Source organism: Sturnira hondurensis, unplaced genomic scaffold (genome assembly GCF_014824575.4).
Source record: "Sturnira hondurensis isolate 20B ecotype Veracruz unplaced genomic scaffold, ASM1482457v3 Scaffold0000396, whole genome shotgun sequence".
In the NCBI taxonomy this organism is placed as follows: domain Eukaryota; kingdom Metazoa; phylum Chordata; class Mammalia; order Chiroptera; family Phyllostomidae; genus Sturnira; species Sturnira hondurensis.
Window position 1 is genome coordinate 2,455,536 of NW_028073027.1, and position 27,788 is coordinate 2,483,323.

At 36.4% G+C, this 27,788-nt stretch overlaps 1 protein-coding gene across 5 annotated transcripts in view; it reads left to right on the plus strand.

Annotated features, from left to right (window-relative positions):
* Nucleotides 1-27,788, plus strand: part of TP63 (tumor protein p63) — a 223,298-nt gene that overhangs the window by 109,546 nt on the left and 85,964 nt on the right. The window contains exon 1 of one of the 5 annotated variants that reach the window (XM_037038594.1): nucleotides 23,250-23,441. The exons of the other annotated variants lie outside the window; for them this stretch is intronic. Within the exon in view, the coding sequence (XP_036894489.1) occupies nucleotides 23,250-23,441 (192 nt within the window). Of the gene's footprint in view, nucleotides 1-23,249; nucleotides 23,442-27,788 lie in introns of those variants that run through there. 5 annotated transcript variants of the gene reach the window in all.

Below are 27,788 nucleotides of genomic sequence, written 5' to 3' on the forward strand. Positions count from 1 at the left end.
TAATAAAATGTGAAGCAAAAGATATAAACTACAGACTGACATAAATTTTGTCACGAAACAAATCTGGCCTTCGTATAAACATATAAAAAGGTGTTAATCTAGGAGTGAAGTGTAATAATTATGGAATAATGTACTTCAAAACTTACTTCATTGTATAATAGTGTCTCAGACAATAATTGAGGTTATCTGTTAGGTTTTTATTTGTCTTTTTTTCTGACCTAGTTGCCCATCTGGTCCTACTAATAATCAGGAGTGGTAATGATTCACATAAGATTTTCTTATTCTGACTATGTGTTAAACTAAACTAAACTAAACTCAACAGGGATAGTTTGTGATTTGAATTCAGTGAGGAAAACAAAACGAGTAAAAGAGCCGATGCGTGAATTTGTACATTGATACAGAGTGTTGTAGAGTTTAAATTTCTTGCTTCATCTAGTGAAATTGTAAATGGCATGGAACAAAATAGGCTCTTTATTTGCTATTTTTGTTTTTGAAGAAATTCCCAGAATCACTTCAAGTTTGGCAAATTTGAAGTTCGGCTTTAATTTCTAATTCTCCTTCTATAACAACATGCTAAAACTAACCTTATTTACCTGTCAAGGAGTTCAGCTAAAGAGTAGCTCATGGTTAGAAATCCATGATTCTTAATTTTTACCAGGTAGAGTCTAGAGAACTAAATTGTCTAATAAGCAATAGAGACAAGCCATTAACTTATGATTGAATTACAAAAAGAAAAAGTTATCATTGCAAACATTCCTATAGACTGTACAGTCTACATGCAAATAGACTGTTGTGCAGAGAAGGGGTTTGGGAGCCGAAGTGCTGGTCATGAATTCTGTGCCATTGAGCTAAGTGATCCGACACATGTCACAAACCCTCTCTAGTTTCAGTTTCTTCACTTACAAAATAATCTAGACAATGGACATTCAAATTTTGTGTTTAGACTTAGGCATCAAGGATTTCCTAGAACAACCCATAAGAGTGAAATCTCACACAGTATGCCAACACATAAAATAAATCAAGTCGTATTTTATTGCGCATTTATTTCAAGGGATCAGTACTTTGGGCTATGTTCTAATACTGTGGGTATATGAATCACTAAACCTCTCTGAGCTTTAGGGTTTTTTCTTTTATAAAATGAGATTAATACGATTATTATACAAATTAAATGAGACACTAAATATAAAGAGATTGTCCCAATAACATAGCTCCATAAACATTGAGTTTTAAGAATATTTTCTATTAGATCAGTCATGAAACACAAAGGGTTGTTTTAAACAAACACAAAGCAAGACGTGGTTTTGTACAGAAGTTACATTGTTCCACATGGCTCAGGATCCAATTCCTATTTTATTTTGGTGCTGTTTTAATTCTTGTGTAATTCTTTTTTTAAAAAGTTGAATCACAAAGATTATAAGTAGTTGCAAGTTATTTTTTCTACACTTTCTTGCCAACTCTCTGGATAATTGCTTATTGAACTGTTCCAAAATCCTGAAAGAGCAACATGAACATTTTTTTTTAAGTTAGAGTTCTATCAAACAATTACTTTTATTTCTTATCATAAAATATTAAACAGTTCTGACCCCAAATCCAAACTCTATCATATGCATTAAAACTACCTGTGATGTAATACCACCTGCTGTGCAGTGGGGCTGACTTACTGTGTAGTTGAGAGCACTAGGCTGTGACAAGGCCGTGCACGGAAACTTTTTGGCAGTGACACATGAATGCCATAGTGGGAGTTCATGTGGACATTCAAGTGCATCTAATGGATAAAGTGCAGGTCTGGAAAAAAAAAGACCACAGGTGCACAACTTTCTGGTCAATGATGACATTTTTGTAAGAAGTACTGGTATGGGCACAAATTGTGGCCAGAGAAGTTTTATTCCATTTTTGGCACAAAACCAGGTTAATTTGGCTGCACAACCCTGTTCAAAGACCATGCCTATCATTTAACTAGTGATGTGACATACAGCAAGTTACTTCAGCTCCCTGTGCTGCTTTCTCCATTTGTAAAATGTGAATTATAATGCTAACTTCCTCATATGCTAATGTGAATGTTCAATCACATCATGTAAATAAAGCATTGAGAATCATGCCTACTCTTAGTGCTTAAAAAACAGCAATTTGCTATTGCTGTTTCCTGACTCTGTTCATATGTGTATTTTTAAAATGTTTAATTTTAAAGGTACTGTAATTTCTATCAGCCTCCAACACTATGATTCTATGCAGTGATCAAGTTAAATGGTAGAGTAAAAATTTATTGTGTATAAAAAAAGCAAATTTTATTTTCTTAAATGTTATCTCTAGTCAGTCCCTTTGGGAATGTTATGGATATTGTTACCTTTGTGTGCATGTGTGTGTGTTTATTGTGATTTATGTCTGAGAAACCGGATTTATTATCTATTTCAGTTAGAGAGCTTATGCCCAGTGGACGTACCAGAGGTATGTCACTTGCAGCCTATGAGTCGCATGCAGCTCAGGATGGCTGTGCATGTGGCCCAACACAAAATCATAAATTTACCTAAAACATTATAAGATTTTTGGGTGATTACTTGTTGTAATGTATTTAATGTGTGGCCCAAGACAACTCCTCTTCTTTCCGTGTGGCTCAGAGATGCCAAAAATTTGGACACACCTGACAGAGACTATGTTCGATCCTTCTTTGGTATTCTTCCACTTAGTTGGCATTTGAAGCATAATAACTTGGTAGAATTAATCAAATAGAATAAATATAGCCTCTGAGTGAAAATGTGATTATAATAAACAGTATACAGTAGAGATGATTTATGTACTCTGTCAGGGATGCATCAAAAGGGAAACAAAACTTTTTAAATGACTAAACTCATTTAGACATTCAGACGTGCTATGTTTCAAAGTGACCACCTTGGGCAATTCCGTTCCTGGCCCTTCACCTTGTCACTCATCTTTAGTGAAAGCTTATCAGGAACATAAGGAAATGTGTCCTTATTTTAATGCTGATTTTTTTTCTCAATTAGAATTATCTTATGCAATTTGATCACTCACTTTGCACATTAAATGTGGTAGTGCTGAATACATTTTTGGTTAATTTTTTTTAAAGGTTAAAGATTTTTCACCATTTATTGTATTTTAGTAATGAGTCACAAATGGATTTATAAATTACAACAGATTGTTCCCCAGGCTCAAAGCTCCATGAAAGGAAAAATAATACTTTCTCTCTGTAAAACACATTACAAAGCTTGGTGTCGGTGCCTAGCAAATGTATTTTAATGATTTGGAGGCACAGTGGGCTCCTGAAAGAAGTGGTGCACACTGAACTTTTAGAGTGTCCCACAGAACCCAAAGGAGACTGCATAATAAGTCCTTAATATTCTGTTAATTTAAAATGGGGTCAGTTCTAAAGTTGGAGGTACAATGCTACCTTATATCAAACTATACTATAAGGCTATAGTAATCAAAAGAGACACATAGAGCAATGGAACAGCACAGAAAGCCCAGAAATAAACCTATGCCTATATGGGCAGTTAATTTATGACAAAATAGGCAGGAATATACAATGAGATGAAGATCGTCTCTTTGCAAAATGGTGTTGGGAAAGTTGGAGATATACATGCAAAAAAATGAAACTAGACCACTTTCTTACAAAATTTACATGAAGAAACTCAAAATGAATAAAATACTTAAATATAAGACCCCCCAAACATAAAACTCCTAGATGACAACATAGGTAGTAAACCTTAGGCATTACCTTTAGTAATAGTTTTTCGGATACATCTCCTTGGGCAAGGGAATAAAAGGAAAAAATAAACAAATGGGACTACATCAAACTAAAAACTTCTTGCACAGCAAAACAAACTATCCACAAAATGAAAAGATAACCTACTAAATGGAGGAAGATATTTATCAATGGTACAACTGATAAGGAGTTAATATCCAAAATATATAAAGAACCCATACAACTAACACACACACACACATACAAACATTTAATTTTTTTATTTAATTTTTAATCCAATTAAAAATAGGCAACCCTGAATAGACACTTCTCCAAAGAAAACATACAGATGGCCAATGGACATATGAAAAGATGCACGATGCCACTAATTATCAGAGAAATGCAAATTAAACGCACAGTGAGGTAGCACCTTATACTTTTTAGAATGTCAATCATCAATAAATCAACAAACAAGTGTTGGCAAGAATGTGGTGAAAAGCAAACCCCCATGCACTGTTTTGTGGTTACAAACTGGTATGGCCACTATGGAAAAAAGTACAAAAGTTTCACAAAAAAATTCAAAATAGAACTACCTTATGACCCTGCCATTCCATTTCTGGGTAAATATAAAAAAAATTCCAAAATACTAATTTGAACAGATATATTCATCCCTATGTTCACTGCAGCATTATTTTCAATAGCTAGGCTATGGAAGCAACCCATGTCCATCAATAAGTCTTTAAGTAAAGAAGGTGAAGTGCATATAAACAGTGAAATGCTACTCAGCCATGAAAAAGAATGAAATCTTACCATCTGTGACAACATGAATGGGCCTAGAGGGTATTACACTGAGTGAAATAAGTCAGCCATAGAAAGGCAAAAGCCATATGATTTCACTTACACGTGGAATCTAAAAAATAATAAACAAAGAAAACAGGAACTGACTCAGTGACACAGAGAACAGACTGATGGTTGCCAGATGGGAGAAGGTTTGGGGAACTGGCTGAAAAAAGTAATGAGATTAAGAAGTACAAATGGCAGTTACAAAATAGTCACAGAAGTAAAGTACAGCATAGGGTGTATAATGAATGATATTGTAATAACTATTTATGGGGTCAGATGGATGCTCAACTTATTGGGGGATCACTTCATAAGTTACATAAATGTGTAATCACTCTGCTGTGCACTTGAAACAATTATAATATTGAATGTCAACTACAACTAGGAAAAATAAATAATCAGGCATATGGCTACTAATTATTTTTCAGCTTCATGCCTCCTCCCATCCACATTGGTTCCCAGCCTATCCTTTACTCCAGCAAATATTTCCTTAACATAAGCTTTTTAATTTTTTTCTTAATACTGTTTTCCTTGCCAGGAAAAGCTTCTTCCTTCACCTAACAGGTTTTAAAGGTAAAATTTGCTTATTAAGACTATTTGAAGTTTACTATATAAATAAATTTTTACTTTGTGTAACTTTGGGGTGAAAAGTTTTAAAACCCTATCAGTTTATTTTCAGAGTCAATAGTGTGGACTTAAAATTTCAGAACTGACAAAAATTACTTATAAATCCCAAAGTAATGGAGACAAAGAAATCATTTTCCCAGTACTTTTCTCTGAAAAAGAAGGAGAACAGCAATAACAAACGCTTCCATCTTCATCCAATCCACAGGGAAAACACCAATAGCTACATTCTTTTTTTCCCTAATGCCATAGCTAGTACCTAATTAGAATATGGAAGACTGGCCCTGGCTGGTGTAGCTCAGTGGATTGAGCGCGGGCCTGTGAAGCAAAGGGTCACCGGTTCGATTCCCAGTCAGGGCACATGCCTGGATTGCAGGCCAGGTTCACCAGTAGGGGATACATGAGAGGCAAGCACACATTGATGTTTCTCTCCCACTTTCTCCTTCTCTTCCCCTCTCTCTAAAAATAAATAAATAAAAATTAAAAAAAAAAGAATATGGAAGACTGTAACCCAAAAGAAGAAAATATTACTAGTGTTACTGAAAATTAATTAATGCTGCCTATGATTCAAAGTAAATTAAAATAAAAATTAAGTGTTAAATATTTAAAAAAGAAAATAAAATCAGGCCAGTTGTACTTTGCCACTTTCTTGATGTAAGGTTTGAAAAGTAGATGCAATCCCACCTCCAACAATCTCTTGCCCATCCTGCTTGGATTATTTTGCTATTTCCCATGTTATCTATCAATTTTTTGTTCATCTGGAATGTGTAAATATCCACTTGAAATGCTTCTTTTAAGCAATTTGCATTAGAATTAAGCAGCAGAAGTTTGGGCATTCAGGGAATTATGTAAAGGGATTGTGCCTAGAAGGCCTTCTTTTTATCTTTGAAGAACATTTTTTTCTGAGTTTATGCAAATTTGAAGAGGCTAATCCAAGTACTCTCTCAAGATTATTAGACAAGACAAAACGCTTAATATTGCAAGTTTTTTTTTCTTGAAATTAGTCACTTTCAGTGTGTAAATCATGTTCTATGTCACAGACTTTCATTTGAATGAATCAAAGTTAATTGCACTATGGATTTAGAAAATGGTACCTATTCATGAAAAACAAACAAATAAATACTTTGTTTGAATAACCTTCTGCAGTTTAAAAGTTATTTCACACCCATTATCATCCTTGATCTTCACAACCACATGCAATGTATTTTTCATGCCATTCTAATTACATTAACTCTTTGGATTTTTGGTGTAATTAAGTATTATTAAAAGCCATTTAACTTCATTAGTGTACAAGTTAGTATGTATGACTAAATGAAAGACATCCATAATATATTAGACTGTTAAACTATTGAAAATATGGCTCTTGTTCTGGATTTCCAAGTTTAAATAATAGCATCTCAAAGATACATGTTCTTTAATATTGTTTCATCTGCTGCCTGCGCGTGACATTTTTAATAAAGCCACCAGGAAAGGTATTTGCAGCATTGCTTGCCTGGTTGGTCATGAAGAAACCCTTACTCTCTCTAATTAGTCCTGATTGTTTTCTTTTTAATAATACTAAAAACTCTATTCAGACCTCCTGAGTCGAATAGTTGGGCACACTCAGTAGTATCACTACTACTTAGGGTTAAATAAAGGTTTGGTTGATTGGTTATCAGAGAGTGAGATCTTGGCTCTCATTCAATTAAAGCAGGAAATGTCTGGGCAGCGTCAGTTAATGTTGGTCAATAGGTCATTTCTGATCAACATTCAGCAAATTCATTGATTGATTCACTTCTTAAAGTCTATTGAAACCTTTCTCTCTACAAGACCTTGTTTAATATTTGTACGCCCAACCTAATGGTTTTAGTTGGGATATTCCTTAGTAGGATTTAGTAGTGTGTATTAGAAACCTTGTTTGTTGAGCATGGCAAAGTGATAAATTGTACTTTTGTTTGCATGGCTAATTGTAAGGGTTTAGAAACACTCCTTTGATGTACTAAGAGCAGCTAATGAAGACAGTTAAATCAACAAATCTTAATAATGAATCTGGGAGTTCATACAGACACAGTCTGCAAATTTGCCTCTTGTCCTTGGCCCAAACTTTTATGTTTCTCTTTCCAAGCAGAAGGTCTATTTTGAATTTAATGGAAAGACAGCTTTTTAAATTTATAGCCTAACACTGTACTACCTCACTGAGAATGCCAGTGCTTCTAACTAGCTTTAGAAAATCATGTAGTAGCACATGCTTTTTTTAAAACCAATTTAGAAGCTGAAGCTCAGAGAAGTGAGGTGAGAAGTCCTAAGTTACCCAGCCAGTTGTTCAAAGAGCCAGCCTAGAATCTAGGTTTTCTGTTGGTATCCACTGTACTGTGATGCTTCCTTACTATATATATATTAAGATATATATATATCTTAATATATATATATCTTAATATACATATAAAGATATATATATATATTAAGATATATATATATATATCTTGAAACTAACTATATTCCATCAATTGATATATACCAACTTGAGACTACTAAACTTTTCTTTGGCTTAGGTTCAATGGTTGCTCTCACATTGTCATTTTTTTAAATACAGCTCTTATTTACCTGGAGAAAGGATGAAGACTTTCCCTCGAATGTGTTTGGTGCTTGTTCAATGCCAAGTGTGGTGCCTAGATGATCATGTTTGATGGAAAGGTGGATTAAATTTCTGTTTCATTTTCAAGAATTGTGCTCTAAGAGCCTCCCACCCCAACCCCCCAGACAGACTCCTCCTGCAGCCTCGGTGGTATAATGAATTAGTCCTGCACGAGTCTGCGGCTTCTGGGGGGCTAAGAAGGGGATCCGATCCTCTCTTTGTAGTGAGACAAGCTGCCAGAGAAGTGATTGATACTGCTACAGAAGTAGGACTTCAAGGAAGAAATAAGCAGATAAGTGGGGTAATAAGTACATAATACTACTACTTTTCACTTAATGTCTTTTATCTGAGCATCTGAAGGCAGCTCTATCCTCAAAAACATCAAGGCACCTCCATGTAAAGAGAGAATAGGGTCTCTACTTTTACTTGGTGGCCTCTTCCACTATCAATAAATCATTGAAAAAATTCCCAAAGAAAAACCAGTGATAAAGATTTTTATTTCCTTTCTCTTGGAAGGTAAGCCATCAGGATATGAAGCAATCACTCTAAAAGTTAGCTTGATCTTCATGCAATGTTCTCTAAGCACTTCCTCTATAATGCTTGGATCTGAAAAATATATAAAAAAACTTCTACCATAGGAATGAAGGCATTTACTGTATTTTTAAATCTCTTCTGATCGTGTGAGGCTCACTGACTCCCTTTGAGTAATTCTTATTCTTGCATTTATTTTCCACCTCAAAAATGTCCCTTGTAAACCTTATTTTGGGTCAAAGTCCTTAGATAGTAAATCTTTCAGACAGCTTCAGGCCATTATGGCTCCAAGGAACTATTGTGAAGTGAAGCTGTGTTTAGTAAGGTTGATGGATCCAGTTAGAGATCTCCCTGAGTATACCTTCATTAATTTTGTGTGCATCTTGTTAGTTCAGATAAGGAAGCTAAGTTGCCAAGCCAAAGTTTTTCCTTTTAGGAGACCATGACTCAAAATTCAGAAGCTACTTCCTAGGAGAGTTAGAGAACCATACTGACTGCCACATGTTTTTAGAGGCAACTCTGTTCCTTATTTTAAAAAGACAAGAATGATTTTCTAGAAATTCAACCACCAAATACAAATACTAAGTGATATTAAAGATACAGTTGAATCATCCTGTCCATCTCTGCCTTTTTTTTTTTTTTTTTTTTTTTGCTGTTGTTACTTTACAATGTGTGCATGGGATTGGGTCCATGTGTAAATTTTGTTTGTTTTTTTCTTTAATTAAAGAAATGTTATGGTTAGGAGAGATCTTTTTTTTTTAAAGTTTTTTAAATGCACTTTAATATGATAGCTGTCAGGAGAGATCTTAAAGGTCATCAGATCTAACCACCCAAGCAGTCTGACCTTTAGTTCCATAGTTATAATATGTAAGGAACTGGCATAACTTTAGGAGGAAAGAGAACACAGGTTCACCCAATCTGAATTCCCTGAAGATCATAAAATATCACCGGATATGTAAAATATGAAGAAAAAACACCACTGATTCGTGGCTAGATGTTTCAGGTTTTACATTTTGTCAAAAAACAAATTTGCTTTCTTTTAACAAATTTCCTTTAAAACACATTTCATACTTGGCAGAAGATAAAAAAGAACTGTGTGTACTTAACTGTGCCTCTGCAGCCATTTTTCAGTGTGACCAAATTTTTTGTGAGCCGATGGTTCTCTAGTTGAGATAATGGAAGAAAGAAATCACATGTATGTCTGTGAGTGTCTGTGGGGAAGGGATCTGAGAAGGAGAACACACAGATACTGCATGTATCTCTGTTTCTGGCCATCTCAATATACTATTGGTTATTCTAATCTCCTCTATTTTTATCTTCCTCTTTATAATTTATAAAACACTATCTCGTTTGACAATCCTCAGTTGCCTTGAACACGAGGTCAAGTAGTGGGTGATATCCCTGTTTGATAAAAGTGAAATGAAGTTTTAGGTTTTCCTCTATCCCACAGATTTAGCAACTGTTAGAACCAAGACTTGGAGGCAGACCTTTTGACTTGAAGACACCGCTCTCCAAGTCTAGTTTAAAGTGCTTTCAAATATAGCATCAGATACAGCACATCAGTCTGTCTTTGTAAAGTGCTGTACAAAGTGTTAGTATATCCTCTCACCAAACATATCCTCAAGACCCAGGAACTCAATCAGCTGTATTGGGTACAAGTGAACACCTTACAGAAAAGAATTTGACATGAACTGAGTATACTTGATTTAACTTAGTAGATAGATAAGTTTTGTAAGACTGTGAACTCATTCTCCCCCAAATCAGTCTTTTTTTCTTTTCACCATGTATCTAGAGGGTGCTGTTCTTCTTGCTAGGTTCTAAGCACTCCCCTCTCAGTGTAAGGTAAGAACTATCTCCCACACAATTACCAAGATCCTAACGTCACTTCTTCCTCCTGTGTCCACTTCATTTTGTCATGCTGTTTGCTTGGGTGTATTCTTTGCTTCTGGGCTTTTGTGAGGTATCTTCCAATATACTTGTGTACCCATTACTGTTCTGCAAGTGTCTGAAGCATCTTGCCATCATTTTTACTAATATTCTATCTTTCCCCTTTTCATTTAACTCACGGATTTCCTTTACTTTTTATAATGCCTAAATTAAAAAAATGAAAATATCACCACCAGAGAGAGAGAGTATGTGTAGCATTTACTAATACCTTAATGCGTTTATTAGGAATCCTGTTCTAGCAACCAAAATTTTATAGATCTCAAAGCAGAACTTGAGCTGGCCCATGAGATGTAGTTCTGGTATCCTTGGAAGACAAGTCATGGTGACATATGTAAACATGTACTTCTCTTAGTTAAATGAGGTGGGTAATGCAATTATTTCAAATAGGGATGTAGTGCTAAGAATGAGGAGAACCATTTCACATCCATAAAATAGTTGCAAAGCATCAGAGCACTTATTTTTCTCTTTTGAGTTGTATATTGTCTGTCTTTAAAGTGAAAGTGTTTGGTTATGTGACTTCTAAAGTTTCTTAATGATGCCATTTTCTTCAGTTCCACTTTTACCACTGCTTAGAATTACTGCTCATACATTCCCATCACTATAAGCTAGGCATTCTCTTCCATCTCTTTTCTTTGAAATACCATTTTTTTTCTCAAAAAAGTGACAGAGCCCTGTCTTCTTTTCCTGCTGTTCTCGCTGGGGCACAAGAAGGGAAAGTGACACTATTGTTATGGGTGTGTCCACTTACACTCCTAGGAAATAAGGGAAAGAAGGGTTTATGAGCCAATGCTTAATTGGTTACTAACCACTGAGGCTCATAATCTTATAGAAGTGCGATGATGAAGAAATGAGACTTTGTCTTTGATTTCCTAAGTCATCCTGAGAGCAGAGGCCAGCTCCTGCTGGGTTAGAATCCTCCAAGCCTGTAGTTCTAACTGTAAATGTCAGCTCTGGGCGGAGAGCGCAGTGAACTTTCTAATTAGCCTTGTAGGTAAGTCCTTAAAGAAACAAGGAGGTAGCACCCAGCAGTTTAAAAGGCATTCTGTGCATCATTTGCTGAAGGTCAGAGGGCAAACGCTGTTGTGACAGTTGGGTAGGCTTGGAAGGAATGCCTCTCTGGGGAGGATGAGACAGAGAATAGCAGTTGATGATGGTCTTTGGTGACAGCAATGGCTGAGGACAGGGCTTTGAATTTGGAGTATTGTTGATATTCTGTCAATTCACATGAAGACGTTCTATTTTTAGTCCAGAGAGTTAGAAAAATGAAACCATAACCAGAGGTAATCTACTTCAGACCTTTCTCTTCAGGGAAGTTCAATTGTAAATTAAAATCATAAAAGCTTAGTTCCCTTAAAAATGAAAAATATAAAAAGAATTCAACTCTACCACAGTCATTCTCATACCAATATATCTCTCCTACTGTATCTCCATCCCCCATGTCCTTCCACATTCGCCCAAGTTCTGTCTTAGTTTTCTGAATACATAATTTAATGTCTCTTTCTTTTGGCCGATGTTGTTGTTTTATTTTAGGAATGTATTCCTCTTCCTCCTCTTCTTCTTTCAAAATCCTGCTCAACCATAAAGCCTTAGCTCCTTATGTCCTCATAGGGAATCAATCACTCTTTCTTCTGTTCCCATAGAACTGCTACTTGACACTTACTTAGCATTTATTTTCATTACTATTTCATATATATATATATATTCCATCTTGGTGGTAAATGTATTGGTGTGTTTATGTAATCTTCCACCAGATTAGGAAGTCTGAGGACAGGTGCTGAATCTTATTCTTCATTGGGTCTCATTGCAAGGCCATAGACAATAAAGTATAAATTGAATGCTTCAAATGAAATGTATAGGTGTGTGAGTGAAAAGAAATAAAATAGTCTCCAACCAATGGTCTTTAATATCCCTTCTGGCATTAACATATCCCAAATGAATTTATGATTTTACATTAGAATAAAATCAAAACAACTAATTTTTAATCAGCTACTATTTACTTTAGCCTTGAATTTCATTTTTATGTCTAGATTCCCCAGTTAAGGAGACAGAAGAGGTAAAACTCAAATTTGAGAATTTCCCCAGTGAAGTAAACCGATTAAACATTTTTGACCTGTCTCTCTCTAGAATAGCTGTGAAAATCAAAAGGCAAGGAGTCTGATGTTTGGGTGTTGTGCATGAACTTTAGTTTACCTAGTCTTCAAGCTATTAACCGTGACTAAGATTTTATAATGGTTGCTAAATAAAAATGATAGGAATGTGGCCTATTAGAGAAATGAGTTCAAAGAGAAAAAGTTAACTATGTCCTTTAGACAGATGCCCAGACCGAAGCATTTGTACTATGGTTTGGTCATAATCTTACAGATTCAGGACATACCACTTAACACGGTCAGCGACTTGGCCCTTTGACACTGTAGCTGAAATACCTTACCCAGCAGAAATCTGTTGGAGTTACAAAATCTGTGACAGAAAGAATCATTAAAGAGGACTGTGTAGTTGATTAAGATGAAAGTAGTACACCCATTCCATTCACTCAGCGACTGATTTAGCAAATAATCTCTTAATTTTATCTTTCCTTTTGTAGGGGCCAGCTGCCCCACTGTGTGCATGTGAGTTCAGGTAATCTATAAAGAGTTTGGACTATTTGCCACATATTCTTTATCCTTTCTGTGGACTGAACACAACTGTACTTGTTTCCTTCTGAAGAAATGACTTCTTCATCATTATTATGAGGCTCTAATACTTCATTTCCCTTCACTTTTAAGCAACATATGTTTTAATTCTAAAGCACATTTCAGTCTTTGCTAGAGATTGCTTATGTATTTTATAGCGACACTCCCCTTGAGTCTTTTTGTTAATCTCTTTGCGATAACTGTTGCAAGTAGTCCAATTAAAGATCCATGCAGATAATGTTTTTTTGTTTTTTCCTCCCCCCAAAGTCAGACCAGTGGCCTCTTTAGGCCAGAAGATCTAGTTGAACCACCCAGGTCCCAGAGGCACACCCACTTTGTTGTTCCACTTTTTAATCCAGTTGTGAATCAGGCTTGGGCAGCTGGAAGGAGGTCAGTTTGTTGTGTCTGTAGCAGAAGGAAGCTCAGGAGATCAACATTAAGAGGAAAAAAGCTACTGAAAGTGAAAGACTATCTTTGGGAGTCACTTGTGACCACAGGATCTCTGATTTCCCCTACAGACAAATTGATTTACTCCAGACAGACTTACTCCCCATTATTGGGGTGTGCATGTGAGGGGGCTTATCTCTTCTGTGACAGAGCAACGTCGGTGGCTCGGGAGAGCACGCAGCTTTAAACTTGGTTAGTGTGTGAACTTGAATATAACATTTAACTCTGCTGTAACTCGAACTCATTATCTGAGAATCGGGCATATTTTATGGTTCGATTCAGAATAGACATCTGGCAAACAGAATTTCAGTGCTGATTCTGCACACTTCCTAATCCGCAGGAATGACAGACCTAAATCAGGCATCACCCTTGCCTTCGAGCTCATATTTTAGTGTGGGGTTCGTGAAAACAGAATTTAACAAGTAATGAGATGGATCTATCATAATTTATGTATCCTCAGAATTGTATAAATATTTAGAGGCAAAAGCAACTGGCTGGCTGGGGAAGACAAGCATGGGTGCACAGATGCTGGCACAATTCTGAGTACGTGGCACACACTCAGATGTTCACTAAAATGAAGGTAGTGGCTTATATGAGTGTTAGAGAACATAGACAAGTTTGCCTTTCAGAGAGAATAGAGGAGCCTGGGTGAACAAAGCTGTGAAATTATGAAATATAAGGTATATGTACTGTTTGGCTGCAATGCATGATACATTTCCCAATGCTCTTATGACTAGCTCTACACTGCTGCTGCCCTCTTTGGCCGTTAACAGAACTTTTTCAGTAGAAGGACTTGATGAAGATCATCCTAGCCAGAAATAGCAAATATTTTTAAAACTGGAATTGTGCATGGGGTCCTTACCACAACACTGGTACGTACTCTTGAAATTGGACTTTGTTTTCCATTTTGGTGAACAAACCCCAGGTTTCACCCCCTCGCCTTTCTTTGTAGGCCCTGCTTTCTAATCCCAGGGATGCCTCACTCTCTTCTCTACTCAGGGTGAAAATGACACCAGAAAGCCACTTACTTTGATGTCCTTATTATTACTAATCATATTAGTTTTTATTTTATGTTTTATTATTTCAGTTGCTATTTACATCCAATATTATTTTGTATTAGTTTCAGGTGTACAGCCTATTGGTTAAACAATCACAAACTTTGCAAAATGTTCCCCCTGGTATTTCTCATACCCATCTGGCACCATACGTAGCTATTGCAATATTATTGACTATATTTCCTATTGACTTTACATCCCCATGACTATTTTATAACTACCAATCTATACTTCTTAATCCTTTCACATTTTTCCACCTATTCCCCTAAGCTTCTTCCCTTCTGACAACCATCAGTTTTTTCCTTGCATTTATAAGTCTATTTCTGTATTTTTGTGTGTTTATATTGTTCCTTAGATTCCACATATAAGTAGAGTCATATAGTATTTTCTTTCACTTAGCACAATACCCTCTAGATCCATCCATGCTATTGCAAATGGTAACATTTCTTTCTTTTTTATGGCTGAGTAATACCCCATGTGTGTATGAACCACAGCTTTTTTATCCACTTATCTATTGATGGGCCTTGGGTTGCTTCCATAGCCTGGCCATTGTAAATAATGCTGCAGTGACTATAGGGGTGCATGAAGTTTTTATTACTTTTGCAGGCCAAAGTCTCCTACACTTCACCCTTAGAGTGAGTGGAAATGATTTCCAGAGACGTTTTTTTCCCCATGGTCTGTTGCCATAGAGAAAAGACACTGGAACTCTCTGAGCATCTGAATTAAAAGAGACAAAATGTGACTTTGTCCCCTGGAGTTCATCCAGGACTCCAAGGCAAATACACCTTCTTTGTATTTTGCCTAGATTTTTTTCCTAAAAGGGAACAGAGGATTTATGTAATAAAGAAAGTTGCATTGCCTCCAAATGCAATATCCAGGAAGAATGAGGCGTCCTCTGTCCAACCTATTACTTATGCTGAGGAGAGAAAAGTTGATAGAAATAAACTGGTTCATAAAATCGACTGCCTCACAGGCTCTTCAGGAAGAAAATACCACAAGGAAAAAGGTGTGAAATATGAAGTTGATAAGGATATCGTGTGTCTTTATCAACAGTGAATCTCAGACCATGGTTAAAGAGCCACACATGAACTCCCAAAAGACTAGAATCACAGCAGTATAGGATGCCAAGTACATAACAAAACTGAGTCCAATAAACAGTTCAGGATGGAGGTGAAATGTCCTTCTTTGGGTAATATAATCATTGATGGCAGAACCAGAACTTAACCCGAAGTCTATGACTCTTGGGACAGGCATCATACTTAAAGGCAAGATAGGCTGTCTTGCCTATGGTTTTCAGTAGGGGGAATTATTTAAAAGCTGGTATTATATGGGAATATAGCCCATTGTGGAACTAGAAGGAAAGGTTATGTGTTGTGCAATTAGCTTGAATGAATATTTGTTCATCTATCCTTTCAACAAAAAGGAGTAACTCAGAATCACAGAGGTGAGAACTGGACCTCAGGTTTCTGCTGTGGATTCCAGTGCCCTTTCCGGACTCCAAGCTGGCAACTGACTGCATGGTCTGTGACCACCTACTGGGGTGGCAGCCATTTGGAGCGTATGGCAGGAAGTAGATAGGAAAGTAATTAAATATCATTTTAATCAGACTACTATTGAAACATTAGAAGATTTGTGTTTAAAAAAATTATGACTTTATAGAAGGTATTTAATAGCCATGCCCAGAATTACAGATGTGGGTAAACAATGTGATAAAAGGGTACTAAAATCTATTTAAAAATTATCATAAACTAATTATCGCTATATGATTGGCTAGGAAGCTAAATGTTATAATGGGAGGTGATATTTTGATTTTACCAACAAAGATTATTTTTTAAAAATATTTTATTTATTTATCTTTAGAGGGAAAGGGAAGGAGAGAAATATCAATGTATGGTTGACTCTCATGAGTCCCCTACTGGGGACTGGTCTGCAGCCCAGGTATGTGCCCTGACTGGGAATCAAACCACGATCGTGTGATTCGCAGGCCCACGCTCCATCCACTGAGCTATACCAGCCAGGGCTACCAACAAAGATTGTTAAAAGCTATGTAAACGTACCAGTTTTCAAACAAACACAAGTTGGTTTGATTTAAAGACTTGCTCTTACACAAGTAGTCCAATCAATGGTGTTGGAGATGAGTATGTGTACTTTAATGAACAATATATACTAGCAATAGGAGGAAATTAATTTTGTTTGTGAGGTTTTACTCTGGAATTTCAAAAATACTTTAAAAAACAGTAGCTGCTAATGATGTTGTGGTGGAGCAAGCTTTGTTTTATGTTTTTGATCTAAACATAAACTGGTGTGATATCTGGAAATCATTGTAGCAATATCTATTGACCTTTAAAACACTTTTATTTTCTTAATTAAATAATTTAGCTTCTGCCCTGACTGGTGTAGCTCAATGGATTGAGCACAGGCCTGCGAACCACACGATCGCGGTTCAGTTCCCAGTCAGGGCACATGCCTGGGTTGCAGGCCGGTTCCCAGTTCCCGGTGGGGGACACACGAGAGGCAACCATACATTGATATTTCTCTCTCTCTCTCCTTCCCTTCCCCTCTAAGATTAATAAATAAAATCTTAAAAATAATAATAATAATAATAATAATAATTTAGCTTCTGATAGTGTAGTACTTTTTGCTTTAAGGTTATAGTGTTGGAGAAAAAGAAGCAAATTGAAAGCCTATTAATGAGAAACAGCTAAATTAAATCAATAAGACTGAAACAGTTTTAAAACATTATTTAAAAATATATATCTAATTATCCAAGTATGCATGCATATTAATAACAGATTAATTTTTTAAATTAGACAAATACTTATACAGACACATAGAGGCATACTTAACAAAATATATATTGTAATGCATATTATCATGTGTACAATTTGTAAAACATACACAATCACAATGTAATATGTACCTATGGAAGAAAATATATCAAAATTATTATAGTGATTACCTCTGTATTCTGAAATAAATGACAAAAGATGTTATTTTTATGCAATAAAACAATCAGAGTTCTTCTTCTAATATACATAATATTAAAAAGCAAATAAACTTGGAAAATACGTTAAAAGGTCAATAACTTCATTAGTGAGGAAAACAATGCTGTATTTACGGAGGGCTGGGGGAAATGCAAAAGACTTTAATAGGTCATTTAAAGAATAAATACAAAGGACCAATAAACATTGAAATACAGGTAAGAAAATCTCACTAGCAATCAAAGGGATTCGTATTAAAATAAGAAAATATTTTTTCTATTGTAAAGTTGGAAAATATAATCCTTAATATGTGGATCATATCCTCATAAAAATGCAATTTGATGCAGTCCTTTTGGAAAGTGACTTAATTTTATACCTAACAAATAACAGGTATGTAACCTTTGACCCAGTATTTTTTAATTATAAGAATACATGAATGCTCATAGTATAATAACTTAAAAAATTATATTGAATGTGATGCTAATTGTGTTTACAAAATACGTACATAAACACAGAAGAACAAGCAACATTTATTTTTTATTTTGATTTTTTAACTTTGTCTATGAAAATAATGTTTTTTGTAAACTAAGAATTTTTAAATGCAAAATGAAAGAAAATGTGAGCAGAGAAAACATCTCTACATTTATTTTGACATGAACTGTTTTGGAGCCTTTCAAAAGGAATAGACTATTTATTTAAATCCGGGGAAGCGGTTAAAGACAGTGTTGTTATTACAATCATAGAGTGAGCTAGCTGGTCAATGAGCTGTACCACTGCTATAGACATGACATTGAAGGAGGGTGAACTCTGGTTGGAGGATACATGAAGACACAAGCTGACTGTACAGCACAGGGTTTAAGTGCATTTGGGGGCCAAAATATACAGGTTCTAATCTTGATTTCAAAATTTAGTATTTGCTCCTCAGTGTCTTCATCTTCATCTGATATAGAAATAAGAACAATACTGAAATTGTATATTTTTTATAATTAAATTAGTTTGATATACAAAGATCTTTGAAGAGTTCTTGACCCATTAAAAAACACCAAGAGAGAGAATCTAAACCCTGTCCACCATTGTGCCTTCTACTCAAAGGTCTACAAAAATAAATTATAGCTTGAGCATAACTGTAAGATTTAGGACAAAACTTATCTCCTATCCTGTGCCCATAAGGCTTACACATTTTTCAGAGCTTTGGAATCTGATCTGGAACTAAAAGATAGTTAATCTAGTTGAATTAATTTAGTGGTCTTCAGTTTTTTCTACAAATGCTAATTTTCTTATCTATTTGAGGCAGAAGGGGAAAGAAGTCACTGGACTTGGGAAAGATTAGAGCTTTGCCAGTTACTCCAAGTGTCCTGTGGGTCACCCTTTGGCTTCATGGCAGCAGGAGTTAAAGTGACCTACCGGTAATTGATTTAGTTCTGCAGCAGTTGGAAAGTCCCAATATTTCTTAGCTTTCACTTAGTTTACACATGGCTTTATAAAAGTCCAGTCTGTTTTGACTATTGAAGGTTTATAATGTGGATGATTTTCCTTTTTGATAAATAATTATTGAGGGTTTGAGGTACTGTGCTTAGATTGAAAGCGTCACTTCTTCCTCTCCTTTTCCAGTTAGATAGTGTGCAGTGATTTCTACAAGAAAGGCATCTGTGTCATAACGAACACTTTGGGTAAGGGATCTACTGTTCGATATTCCAGTTCTTACAGAATTAAACTGTTCATTTGAGTTCTTCGAGCTTTTCCACACGAAATGGGATATGATGAGCAGACATACACTCCAGGCTCCAAAGTGCATAGCCCTAGTGGGGGAGACTGAGTATACCACTTTATGCTTTGTAAGATTGTATTTCATTGTCTTTAGATATGTATTCATATAAGAGAAGAGAAATTCAACTGCAGATCAGAAAACTCCTCAGGAAGGTGGCATTTAAAAATTTGGAAATGTTTTAATTTGTCAGCTAAATAGAATGGAAACATTTTAAACTCAGGGACCAGGCTGAGCCCAGGGACAGAAAAGTCATCGGGAGACAGAGTATGACAAGCAGAGAGAAATATGGGGAAGGGGAGGGAAGCAGATTGCTTGGGAGCAGACTTGGAAGGGCCCTGAGTACCTATGGAGACACTGGCTTTGTCACATTGGCACTGAAGGAGCCTGAGGAGTGACATGATCAGAGTTATTTGGGAAAGATAAACTGACGGTGAGGAAACTCTAAAGGGGAGGGGAGAAAGTCGGAGACAGTGTTGGATTTCTTTTTTTTTTTTAACTTCCCTCAGGTAAATTTTGGGTTAAGCATAGAAAGATTGATTTGTTTAGAACCAGGTGCATATTCTTTCTTGGAGCTTCAGCTGCTGCTATAAAAACAACCTTACTTTAATAAATGACTACCCAGACATAGCAAAACTTACCAAACCCTCTTCTAACTTCTTTTTTCTTATAGTTCAATGGAATTAAGGTCTTCATGAGGGAACCCACTAAAACATTTATCTTCATTCCATGGCTTCATGACACCTAAGCATTTCCCTACTCTCTACTCCTTCCCCAACCACTGCACACAGACATAGGTCCAGAAGGGCAAAATGCTCCCAGTTTTTACTTTCTAGGGTTCTATAGGGACCATATTGGTCTTTACTTGACCTTAGAGAAAAATACTTCAGCACTTAATGATAAAGGGTTGATATCTTCAACATATGAAGAGCTCTTCCACAAGTAACTTTTAAGAAGGCTATTCAACAAAATGTTAACAGTGCTATTTCAGGAAAGCCTATGTGTTGTCCCCTCATCTCGGAAGATTTCTGCGGCCAGCAGACTTCATTTATAGCAGTGGTATCTTCTTCCAGGAGGAGGTGCTGACCCCAAATTCTAAGGCCATGAAACTTTGATAAATCTGAAAGAAATGGCTAAGAATAGAAAGTTATGAGCTGCAAATAGAGTTGTGCTGACTTCTGAGGGCTTGGGAAACCCACTTAAATTCTTTGAGTTAATTTGTCTGCAAAATGGGGGTAATAGTACTTACCTACATCACTAGGTTGTTATGAAAATTAATACACATTACTAAACCTTTGAGATCCAAGGATAAGCATTGTTTTGTGGCAAGTGTAGTGAATAGCCTTCAGCTTAAGTAAATATATGGCATTTATATCAGGTATTCAAGCTAACTCTGAAATTAAATGTTATCAGATATACTTTAATTAGCTCCTTTACAAAAATGTTTGTGCTAAATTCAAATTTAAATGCACTATCAGGCATTTTTGTTGTTGTTGTTGTGAGGATATCTTAAAGCAATAGACAGAAACTTTCTCCCAAACATTATACCTTTTCCTTTGTCATTTCAGCATTTTAGTATTTGTGCAATGAACTCTACTGCTTCAATTATACAGTTCAAAGATGAGCAGATTAAGGTACAAATATTCAGGTAAAATAAGAGAAATGCAAATAATCCTCTCAACCACTTTGTGAATTCAGGACAGAGACTCTTATCTTTGTAGTGCTCTTTAGAAATCATTTAGTTCTGCCCCTCATTTCGCAAATGAGGAACCTGAGTCCAGAGTGGTTAAGTAACCTGCCCCAAGGGCACAGAGCTAGCTAAAGACAGAGCTGGGAACAGAGCCTGTGTCTTCTAGTTACTCCTGTTACCCCAGTCCAGAGCTCCTTTCCCTCAACTACCCAAAGCAGCCAAGACAGATATATCTTATATCTAAGATACGATGGTCTTAGATTTTGTCCAGAATCTTAGTAGTTATGTTAGGCAGAGACCATAGTCAGACTAGATCGAACTGAAAGCTAAGGTAACAGATAGATGAAATTTGACTCTTAGCCCATCAAATTCTGAGGGAAATCTTCTGACTTTGTGAAAAATGAAATTTCTTTACATTTCGATAGGACATCACCAATTGTTGAGACCATGAACCCTAGATTTAGGGGTCCCAACAGTTGCAATATCCCTGTAGTGTAAAAACGAATCCAGTAATGACTTCCTGGGAAGTTGTGCTACCTAGTGGTAGTTACTCTAGAGCACAGATTCCCAAGCCTGACTCCTTCGGGACTGCCTTCTAGGCATGTGAAATACAGACACAGGGGCCGCATTCCTGGAGCATCTGCTCTGGGAGGTTTGGGGGCAGGTCCAGATGTCTGTTTTTAAAAGCGCCTGGGGTCACCCAAGGTTGTGAACCACTGGAACACAGCACAGGTCTAAGGAAGCCACCACCTGCTTTCTACTATTGACCCTAAAGTGGGCAGTGGTGTAGAATTTAAATACATGATACAGATAATTATACTGTACTTTTTAAGTATTTTTTTGTTGTTTGCCTTGTAGTCAGTGATTATTTGGTATTAATTATAGGTAGTAAGAGGTCATCTTCCCAATATTTCAGTGAGAAAGTAAATGTGTTTGATATAAATTTGTCATGTTTCTGGATACTTTAGATCAAGTGAAATTCATTTTACAAAAAAAAAAAAAAAGAAACATCCTTACTAGGAACTGAGAGGCTTTAAAATAAATATCACCCCTAAGATTCCATCATACTTTATGTGCATGTTTTGTGTTGATATGAAAGGAGAAGTAAAGAGAAGGCAATGCAAGGTCATGAATATACTGGGGGACTTTATTTCTAGTGTTTATATGCCAATTTATTCTGGATTTTAATTTTCTTGTAATTGTCTTCTAAATTTTAGAAGGAGTCTAAATATTCACTTATAAGTATCTTGGCCAGTTTTAATTTTGAGGCAGCACGAAGGGAACTGACTTCCCAGTTGGGGGTGGGGAATGATGTTAAGATGTAAATCTAACTGAATTACATAGAATACTCTCTCTCCAGTAATGAGAGTATTTTAGTGACTCACACAATAACCATCAGGGTGCATTTCATCCTTACTAAGTCCACAGTAACTAAGGCCATGTTCTTATGTATTTATATAAATCTATTTTTAAGGCAAAGGCTAATTTGTCTCTCATACTTTAAGATGAAGTCTTTCTATTAATAATTTGTTACTTATTTATAGGAAAGTATGTTATCTTTGGACATTGATTAAAAATATATGTAATAAAGAAAATAAATATTGAAATAGATGAGCTATTTATTACATCGATTCATGTCTCCAGAGATTATGATAAAAAAAAAAACAGTTTTTATTAAGGGCTTTTAAAAAAATGGGCACATTTCCCAGAATTTCTATTTCCTGCCCATAATATGGATGTTTGTTTGTTTTTACAAGTTAACGGGACCATGCTCTGAAAAATCAAGTGGCTAATGTTGACATAGTTTTGTATGAAACCACTGCTATTTCTTTGGAGAGAATGAGTTGGAACTTTTCACCTATCAGGCAACGGATTTTAATTTTTATATTGAGGAAATATAACCATGGATTTGAGTATTTTCCACTTATTTCTATCTTTGTGTAATCATTTTTGAAACTCCACATCTAGGTTAAAAAAAAAACAACAACAAAATGACAACAATCCCTTTCCAAAAGCTTTCCTTGAGTTTTACTTTTCAGTTGCAAAGTGTAAAATAACTTGCTGAAATACCTTCTGTGAGTCTTGGTGGTGGTATGCTTTGTGGTTTGTTTGGGGAGATTTGGTGCTGTTTTTAAGAGAGGGTGGCCTTTCTTGTGAAAGAGACAAGGGAAAGTTTTACCTGTCTGTCTCTCCTGCTTTTTTTTTTCCTCTTTCTTTCTTTTTCTTTAAAGATTGGTGATAAGGAATTCTAACTACTTAATGAGATGGGAGAGGCCTCACTCCATTGGAGTGGAGGAGTCCAGGTGGAAGTTGATGGATTGGACAGGTAAAGAGAAGAGTACCGCCCCCTCATGCCTATAGTTGGGTATATATTAAGGAACCTAAAATTATGTACAGAGAGAGAAGGAGAGAGAGGGACTTGAGTTCTGTTATCTTCCTAGTAGATTCCTATTGTAAGGGTCTCAGAGGGGGTGGGGGGGTTGGCAAAATCCTGGAGCCAGAAGAACGGACAGCGGCACTGATCAATCTTACAGCTAACATGTTGTACCTGGAAAATAATGCCCAGACTCAATTTAGTGAGGTAAGGATTTTAGATTTCAGCTCTTCATTTAGAGATGTTTTTTCATTTTTATTTAAAAAAATAAAAGCTTCTGTATTTGTGATTCTCAGTTACCCAGCATAATGTTTTTTGTAAATTGTGTATAGGAATCTCCTGTTCTTGGTTAATATTTTCTGTGGTGACTGTAAGATTTTTATTCTTTAGTAGGACATGAAAAAGTAGGAAAAACGGAAAAAGAAAACTTTCCGGTGGCATTATACATTTGAAAAATCTAATATTCAGGAGTTTATAAAAATCACTTTTTATAAGAATAAACTGAGAGCAGGTCACATTCTGCTAGATACATTGAAATGACTCCTCTGTGGAGTATTCATATACTAGTAAGACATAATAGTTGAATGTGTCTCAACTTAGTTAAGTTCTTGGTTCTATCTTCAGACTTTATCCTAAAAGCAGATAAAGATTACTTCAAAATAATCAGACAAGAATTTTAAAGTCATCTTTGTTTTGAATTTTGTCAATCCGGAGACCCACCTAACCCCCCAAGGAGACTTCAATCATGTCTCTATTGTCTGGTGATTGACTTAGACTTTTGCTGTGTTATTTTGGAGCAATATGATATTAAATATTTATACATGCACACATATAAATGTGTATTATTACATAGAGCATTTCATCTAAGGAATTAATGATCTGCCTCTCTGATCTCTCCTTGGCGTTTGTCTCAGGGATTTAAATCACTGGGCAAAGGGATAAGAAAAAAACTCCTGAAGGGACCGAAAGGCTTTGAGGAAGTTTCCTAAGGTTGAGGGAGGTCTAACAACAATATTAGTTTACATTCCTCAGAATAGGGCAGCTGTGTTGACACTAATCACATGGGGGGGGGGGTGCTGTGTGAAGAGAGCCAGTTCAGTGTTTCCGATGAAAATGCTTGCAGGTGAACGCTTGGAAAAGTAGACTAGAGCTCCCAAACGTTCACACAAAATGCATGGTGCTCTGGCGTGGACGGCAAAGGGGAGAATCCAGCAAAGGCAACAGAGCAGGGCTTGCGCTGTCACATTGACCACGCTATTGTCTAGACACCCGAACTGTGTAAATACAATAGGGGAAACATCAAGCTTTCTAGTGAAGGGAAAGGAAGTGCCTATTTTCCTTTAAAACATTCAGCAGGCTTGCTTGTCCTCAGTGGAGAAACTTGAGTTTCTTGTTTTACTTAATATTGAAAGTTAGCTTAAAATGTTACCAAAACAGTTTAAAAAAATAGAGGTAACTTTAGAAAGTATCTTGTTTCTATTTGATCCAAGGTGGTCCAGTTTTAATCGTTAAATAAAAAAATCTATCAATCATATATCTGACTTTGTGTTTGTTCATGAGCTATTTTACGACCAGTGTGCATAAGCAGGCTGAGATTTCACTCTGTGTGTCTGAGTATAGTGGGGTAGAGGCAAATGTTGGTTTAGTGATATCTATAAGAAAAGAATAAAGTTGACATAAAGTGGAAAGAAATGATCTTTTCTCATGAAAGGAAAAAAACCCGTGCATAAGTGCTGTGACTAGAGGTTGTGTGTGGGAATCATTGCCTTTAATGGAGGCATGGTGCGAGTATGACATCCTTATGATGAAAGAAAATACCTTTACATGAGTTTGTGTTTTTAAAACTTTAGAGAAATATGTGGTCCAGTGCTCAAAAGGTAGCAATTGTCCATTTTCTGTTGGAATGTTGCTAATGTACATAGAAGATATCTATGAAGAAATGTGGCTGATTTCTGTCCCTGCCTCTTTTTGTATATTGTCACTGTGAATGTCATATTCTTCTGGCAGTCCCTGTACTAGGCATTGTCTTCATGGCTTGATTTGCATTCTATTCTTATGAACAGCTTTCTTTTTCTGTATAGGGTTGTGTTTAACTTCTGTAAAAATGTAGTTCCACGTCGAGTATATGAAGTGCCCAGAAGTATGTGGCTCTGGGAATCCTGAAACTTAACTCAAATTTATAACATTTTGGGACTCACCTTAAAGCAATGTTTATCAGTAATTATCAATACAGAAACAGCAATCTGCTATTACCACAGAAGAATTGTGAAAAATTGGGCCTATGAAGAATAAAAAGGCATGCACTAAATGTAGAGGACATAGATGTAGTGACGGGTGTCTAGAAACAGGTTGGTATAACTCAAAAAAATAATAGGCCTCCTGGATAATGGAGCCACCTATGATTGGAAAGGCAAATGATGATGTTACCTTGCTGAAATAAAAACAGAGCTATGGTGGTAAAAAAAAAAAGAGTAAAAAAACATATAATGTCCTATGAGAGTCAATGTTATTTTAAAACTATAACCCATTCTCAAACTTCAAGTACTTTTTAAATTTATTTGCTAGTAACTTCTTTGGGTTGATAACTCAAAAATAATATAAGAACACCGTATAGCATTTTCCGTAAATTTCCAGTTCCTTCCCCTCCAGCAGAATTGGATCTGGGGAAGCTGTTAATGAATAGGAAGGGAAGAGAGCATGGGCAGGATGTAACAGGCAAGGCTTAAGGTTCCACCCTTGGGGTACAATGGAGAGGCCTCAAGCAATCACTGCACCAATGTGCCAGGCTTGGAATGACACGGCCTCTGGGACTGGTCTTAGACTTTGAGAGAGAGGTTCAAAAAGAAAGGAAATTCTTGACAGATTAAGTTTTAGTTCAACTTTCTGCCAATAAATTGGTGTGTGTGTGTGTGTGTGAGTGTGAGAGAGGGGGGGGGGAGAGAGAGGGGGGGTGTGAGTGTGAGAGAGAGGGGGGGCGGGGGGGGAGAGAGAGAGAGAGAGAGAGAGAGACTGAGAGAGAGATTCAAACTCATTAGAAGGCCATTCTTATTTTTTAAAAATCCCTATCTGGTGTCCTAGGTGCTGAGGGAATGAATGGTACTTTGAGGGAATGGTACTTTGAGGGTTACAGTATTCTAAAACTAAACAGGACTTCACGGTTTATATATTAAAATACCTCTCTTTACAAAATGAGGTTAATAATTTTTCTTTCTGTATTTGAGAGAGCTATAGGTTTAGACATGTGTCCCATTTACCTAACCTTCTTCTCTTTACTAACAAGGAAAGAGACTTTACATGGAGAACAGATGCACAAATCTAGAGAGCAAAAAGAAAATGCTGAGGCAGGAATATAAGCTCTCAGCGTCCAGGTCATTGCCATAATTGTCCTCAGGGCCCACATGGTCAAAGGAAATAGTCTTTCCTGTCAGTACTAATTCCAAGGGCTGCATCCTATTTTCCACATGGGAGTCATTTTTCTCTGACTAGTTAATAAATGCATTATCTTAAGCTTGTCCGTGCTGTGCCCCTGAAATGTTTAACACCTTAGACGTAAGCACAGTCAGCAAGGAGCAGAGGCTGCAGGTTTAATTCAGGTGTCAGCCAGGCTGTTTCTCACTCTGTGTCTCCGTCTTAGATTGCACTTCTTGTTTTACAATCAGTTGCCCTCAAGCCCAGAGGGGACTGGGAGAAAGAGAGCTTAGATCATACCTTCCTCCACTACTATTGGAGAAATGAGTGCTGGTAATAAATCACTTATCCTTTCCCTAGATAAGGAAAAGGTATGTTTGGTTTGGTTTGTTTTTTAGAAGAGCAGTGATCCTCAACAGGGGTGTGGAGAGTACAGTAGGAAGCATGAATGAACGCCTGGGTTAGCCAGACCAACCAAAGATATCCTGGGCGTTCCTTCACCATATCAGACATTTTCTGAAGCAAAGCTGTTAAAATTTTCTTAGATAATGAGACTATGTAGATTCCATGTTTTTCCTATTAAGAGAGTATACATTTGAGGTCACGGAATCTATGTGATCTTCAAGAAAGGATATGCGTTGAACTATTGAGAAATATATGACTACAAGTACACCCAAGCTTTCTGTGCGCTGGTATGATTCCTTTGGGGGACCTCAGCTGATGGGATGGAGGGGTGTAGGTAAAAAGTCCTTCCTGCACAGCGATGTTGTGAAGTTAAACTTTTTTCCCTTGTTGAGTACGTGTTTACTCCTAATTGTTTTACGTCAATAAATAAGGAAGAGCCAGGACAGATGCTTAGATGATATCTCAGTTAAAAAGGAAGTGGGCTCTTTCCATAAAAGTCTTACTATTGTGAAAATAAAAATTCTCCAAGCCCAATGAGCTCAATCTTCTTTCAAATGTGTGATGAGAAAAAAAAGTTGTAACACTGATATATCATCGTTGTTCAGTGTCGATTTAGTGCACTGGGTTGCCTGTGAAGGATATCTAGTAGGGAGTGAATTTTGGTTTTGGAAGAGACTGTATTGAAAGATTGGGGTAAAACAGGTACCAGGAAATAGTAAGCAGTGGCTTATCCATGTACTA